We start from the raw sequence: 5761 nt of genomic DNA, 5'->3' as shown, positions 1-5761 counted from the left end.
CAATTCTTTATTATTAAATACTTTATTTCTTTATATTATCTGGGCATGTTATTTCTATTTAACGTTTCCATAATTATGATCAATGGTTTCTATATTGTCTTCCTAGACTCGCTCTGTTGGTATTTTCTGTGCTATTAGGTCTCCTTAACGCTCAAACTAACCTCCTGATGTCTGTTGCAAGAGTTTATATATATAATATATATATATATATATATATATATATATATATATATATATATATATATTATGTATATATATATATATATATATATATATATATATATATATGTAATATATATATATATATAATATATATATATATATATAATATATATATATATATATATATATATATATATATATATATATAATATATATATATATATATATATATATATAAATGTCATACCTTCACCGATAGCAAACCATTATCAAAAGCTCGAAATATCTCTCTCATCAAGAAGTCGTTGACCTTTTTCTATCTCTTGTTTTCTTTCTCTCTTAGGAACAAAAGTTCTATGTTTTCTATTTATCTATTTGGAAAGTGTTATAATAGTGATCAGAAAACTATTAAGCCTGAATACAAATGCTAGCGAGTAACTGAAAAGATACAGAGCAAAATATAAACTGGAAAGAAATTATTTTCACACATCAAGGGCCGCCTGAACAGACTCTTAGTGTCTGATGGAGGGCGAGAAATAAACCCACGAAAAATGTAAATGAATAAAATGTTATTGTATTTTTATAATAAAGAAAAAAAAAAGTAAAAGTAAAAGTAAGTATCAGAGAAGAGGTCGGTAAATAGACTCCTTTCTGTATTCCATTTCTTTTTAGGAATTTCGCTCGAAATGAGGTCCATCAAGGGTCAGTTTATCTTCATTGAAGTGGCTTATATACACAGCAGGAGGAGGAGGAGGAGGAGCTGCTTCAGAGCGTTGTTTGGCCGTTCCTCTGCATTGGAAATAAACTCGTGCCATTCTCACGTCTCCTCCAGTATTCTCGTAACTTCGCAACTCCTTCGAAGTTTGCGGACCACTCTCCTGGCTATACTGTGCTAATGGCCTTTTCTCGACTTTGCCCTGTCTAGATTTTCACTTCCAAGGAAAATCTTTCCTCAATTCCGATACTAAAAATATAATGGCAAACAATGAAATTTTCACTTCTGCATAGCTGGTTTTCCATCTCAAATAAAATTTAGAAACTGCATTTGGTGTAAAATCAAATTTTCAGAGTCCAAAAACTACGTTTCAATAACTCTGGAAAATATTTCCATTGTTATGCAACTGCCTTTATAGTTTAAACAGTTATATAGAATTAAGCAGCTGCATTCCTTCTAGAAATATACTTAAATTCCATACAAAACAACAAAATTTTCTGTTAAAATAATTCAGTTTCTTTGATAAACAGCCAACTAACTAGATTATTAATACATTTTTCTTCATTTCCTTTAATAAGATATAACAAATAACTTAATAGCTAAATTACCTTTCCCAATCAGCAAGAATCCATGTGATAAGCCAACAGGTAGTTTCTTGCTGTAACGAAAGCACCAGTAAAATTAATTTACAGGTCTCCACGTTCTCTCAAGACAAAATCCACGAGAAGCTTATCAGTCTGCGATAAAAAATATACTGTCGTATGGCTAAATATTCTTGATAACATTTATGTTGTTTGTTGGTGGCAATATGCTGCATTATCTCTCTCTCTCTCTCTCTCTCTCTCTCTCTCTCTCTCTCTCTCTCTCTCTCTCTCTCTCTCTCTGTATATATATATATATATATATATATATATATATATATATATATATATATATATATATATATATTTTAATTCCCAGTCAGGGATATTTCCAAACTCTCGTATACTCATATTAACGTAAAAAACCCTTCTTTGGTCAGAACAGTGATGCGTACATTCTCTCTCCTCTCTCTCTCTCTCTCTCTCTCTCTCTCTCTCTCTCTCTCTCTCTCTCTCTCTCTCTCTCTCTCTCTCTCTAGTACGTAAAGATTTTTCATGAGGTCGTACTCATAAAAACTGAGTACATACACACAGTATAACCGCGTGTATCGGTTAAAAAAAAAAAAAAAAAAGGGATTTCCATTGGCGGTAAATCATAATGATGACATCAGTAGTATTAAGGAAAAAATCTATTGAGAATTGACGTCACTAAGGAGATAATCTGAGCTGGGGAGGGATGATTATTCCATCAAGATATGAAACACGTATTATGGATATAAGGATTAACCTACTTCTGAAGCTTTGTCTTATCTATTGGGGATTTTAATCTTTAAATCACATTTAAGGTGGATGACTGGCGTTTTCATATATCTTTCTTTCTTTGTGTGTGTGTGTGTATGTGTATATATATATATATATATATATATATATATATATATATATATATATATATATATGTATGTATTTATACTTACTTACTGTATATATATATATATATATATATATATATATATATATATATATATATATATTTACATATACACACACGCTCACACATATATACACACACACACACACATATATATATATATATACTGTATATATATATATATATATATATATATATATATATATACTGTATATATATATATATATATATTATATATATATATATATATATATATATATATATATATATATATATATTGATAATATTACGCATACTTTTCGTTATTTACAAGTGACAACCATTTCTCTCTCTCTCTCTCTCTCCTCTCTCTCTCTCTCTCCTCTCTCTCTCTCTCTCTCTCTCTCTCTCTCTCTCTCTCTCTCTCTCTCTCTCTCTCTCTCTCTCTCTCTCTCTCTCTCTCTCTCTCTCTCCTCTCTCTCTCTCTCTCTCTGTGTGAACACTTGTACTTACCCGTGGCTTTGTAGTATCAGGTGTACACGTTAGTGAACGAACAGACGAACTTATCGCTATTGCTGATATAACATTATTACTATATAAAAATACCTGAGTTACTCGCCTGACAGCTGAGACAGCAGTTGCTCCTTATCCGGACTTCGGATAATAACAGAAAACAATCCGTCTTCGAAACGTTGTAGTAGACGTCTTGCGTTCGTTGGGAGGAGGAGGATGAGATTAGCCAACGTCATTCAATCATCATATTTTTGATTGATTGATAGATTAGCAAGATGAAATTGGCCAGAGAAAGGACGGTGGTTTTGGTGTTCCTGTTGGCTTCCAGTTGTTTTCCAGTCGGGAAGTGTTCGTTATCAGATTCCAGGAGGGAATCCACTCGCCAGGGGATCGATGTTCTGCAGAATCCTCCCGCAGGATCAGATGATGCAATATTAAGAATCCCTCGGGATCCTCAGTTTAAGGACTACAGCAACTGGAGTCTCGTCCGTCTGTTTCCCAAAGATCGGCAGGTCGTGAAGGAGATCCTTCAGACGGCAGAAACCAATCCTGATGTCCGTGTCCTTAACGTACGCCGGACGAAAACGTACAGTGAAGTAAGTTTAACTTGTTGTGTCTTAGGTCTTCAAGGCCAGTGGCTCTCTCTCTCTCTCTCTCTCTCTCTCTCTCTCTCTCTCTCTCTCTCTCTCTCTCTCTCTCTCTCTCTCTCTCTCTCTCTATTATCTTGGCCAAAAGTGAGTAATGATAAAGTGATAACGTTCGAGGGGATAGTTCACTACCGAAATTCTTACCCTTCGAACATAGAACAGATGTGGAAAAAAAAATTCTCTATTATTTTGATATAGACACACGAAAACATATGTTTCGTGGAAAAAAAACTCTGTTATTATTCTTGTTACTAATCGAGGTACAAATAGTTGTAAAAGCGGAATTCTACCAAATATTTTTTTTTTAATTTTAGTAAACCTTGGAACGAGAGAGAGAGAGAGAGAGAGAGAGAGAGAGAGAGAGAGAGAGAGAGAGAGAGAGAGAGAGAGAGGAGAGAGAGAGAGAGAGAGATGGTATTTAGTAGCGACAATGGAAATTTATCTGAGCAATCACGTCTTTATTCGTAGTAATTTCCTGGCACAAGCACTGTGTAACAACACAAAAAGTTATGTGTATATATATATATATATATATATATATATATATATATATATATATATATATATATATATATATATATATATAAATTCTGCGTATATATGTATATTTATGTATGTATATATATATTTATATATGTATAATGTATGTATGAATGTATGTATGTATGTATGTGGAGAAATCATGACTGCTGACAATTGATAATCATAAAATATGTATTATAGAAACATAAGAAAACAGGAAAAGACTATTGAATTTAGTACTTTTGTCTTATACATGACATGGTAATTCTATGACGTTATGTGAAAAAAAACAAAAGTATTAACTTGAAGTCTTTACATGTTTTTGTACGTTTCTATAATACACTTGTATATATATATATATATATATATATATATATATATATATATATATATATATATATATATATATATATATATATATCGTGTGTGTATGCATATATGTATGTATGCTTATATACATACAACAACAATGATTGCAACTGTTTCTAGTCCACTGCAGGACAAAAGCCTCAGACGTATCAATTTATGTATGGGCTGTGGCTAGTTTTCATCCCCACGGTGGCCAGTGCGGATTGCTGATGATGGGAGATTTTTGTGTGATCGCTCACAGCAAATCCATCGAGTATGGGTGGTCCTGATTAGTACAGCTTAACTGGTCATGGCGATATGCTAACCGTTTCACAACGTTAAGGTATATCCCCTCAGAAAAGAGAGAGAGAGAGAGAGAGAGAGAGAGAGAGAGAGAGAGAGAGAGAGAGAGAGAGAGAGAGAGAGAGAGATGAACTGCTTCTCTGGTTCTGTTAAGAAATACTTCATTGATAGTCATTTCGTGTTATAAAGGAGATATTGTCTGGAGTAAACTTACGTAACCAATGCAATGCCTTGATAGATAGATAAGTAATCAGTTAAACATACATGAGAGCATATCGGTAACCAGACACTTACATTAGATTAGATAAACAGGATGGCAGTCATTAATGCTCTTTTCATCACCTTGGGAGCATAGTTCTAGACATTTTTTTTCTAAGTAATTAGCCTTATTTCACATAACTCGAGTTTAAGAGAGTGACATATTACACTTCAAGTCTGGGAATTTATTAAAGATAATTACTTTAAACATTTTCAAAAACTTCAGATCACTCACTAAATCCTGGCCAGAGCTCATTTCGTTTTCAAACATTGGTAATTTTCACTTTTCCTTTGCTTTTCAGCTATTGAAATTAATAATTTCCGATTATTGTATTTAAACCAATTGATGAAAAAGTATTATAGATAACTACATTGTCATATTGAAAAGGAATAATGGTAGAGTCTGGGGAAATATTGTTGATAAACTTGAAAATAATATACTAATCTGAGGGTAATCTCGAGATGTTCCAAAGCTTTGGATATGGATGTCATTTTAATATTTTTTAAGAAAAAAATATTATGTCAGAAATATAACTACCAATAAGATTGAGGAATATTTTCATAATATTCTGTGTAATTATAACTTTAAATTAATTTCCCACCGCTGAAGGAAGAGGCTTTTTCAATTATTTCTCCCTTGGGTTCAAGGCTTGTTGTGTTGGGAATACGTGAAAATGTGGAAAAGTCTCGTATTGAAGAGTGAATTGTGGGTATATTATATATATATATATATATATATATATATATATATATATATATATATATATACAGTATATATATTAGATATATATATATAAATCTATAT

General features: G+C 32.0%; 1 protein-coding gene across 2 annotated transcripts in view; it reads left to right on the top strand.

Annotated features, from left to right (window-relative positions):
- Window positions 1-5761, top strand: part of LOC137621547 (carboxypeptidase B-like) — a 465241-nt gene that overhangs the window by 389080 nt on the left and 70400 nt on the right. Inside the window, exon 1 of one of the 2 annotated variants that reach the window (XM_068351929.1) lies at window positions 2977-3474. The exons of the other annotated variant lie outside the window; for it this stretch is intronic. Coding sequence (XP_068208030.1) covers window positions 3154-3474 — 321 coding nt within the window. The 5' untranslated portion in view covers window positions 2977-3153. Of the gene's footprint in view, window positions 1-2976; window positions 3475-5761 lie in introns of those variants that run through there. 2 annotated transcript variants of the gene reach the window in all.

The sequence above is a fragment of the Palaemon carinicauda genome, chromosome 28, assembly GCF_036898095.1.
Source record: "Palaemon carinicauda isolate YSFRI2023 chromosome 28, ASM3689809v2, whole genome shotgun sequence".
Taxonomy (NCBI): Eukaryota; Metazoa; Arthropoda; class Malacostraca; order Decapoda; family Palaemonidae; genus Palaemon; species Palaemon carinicauda.
This window is presented reverse-complemented; position numbering and strand designations above follow the sequence as displayed.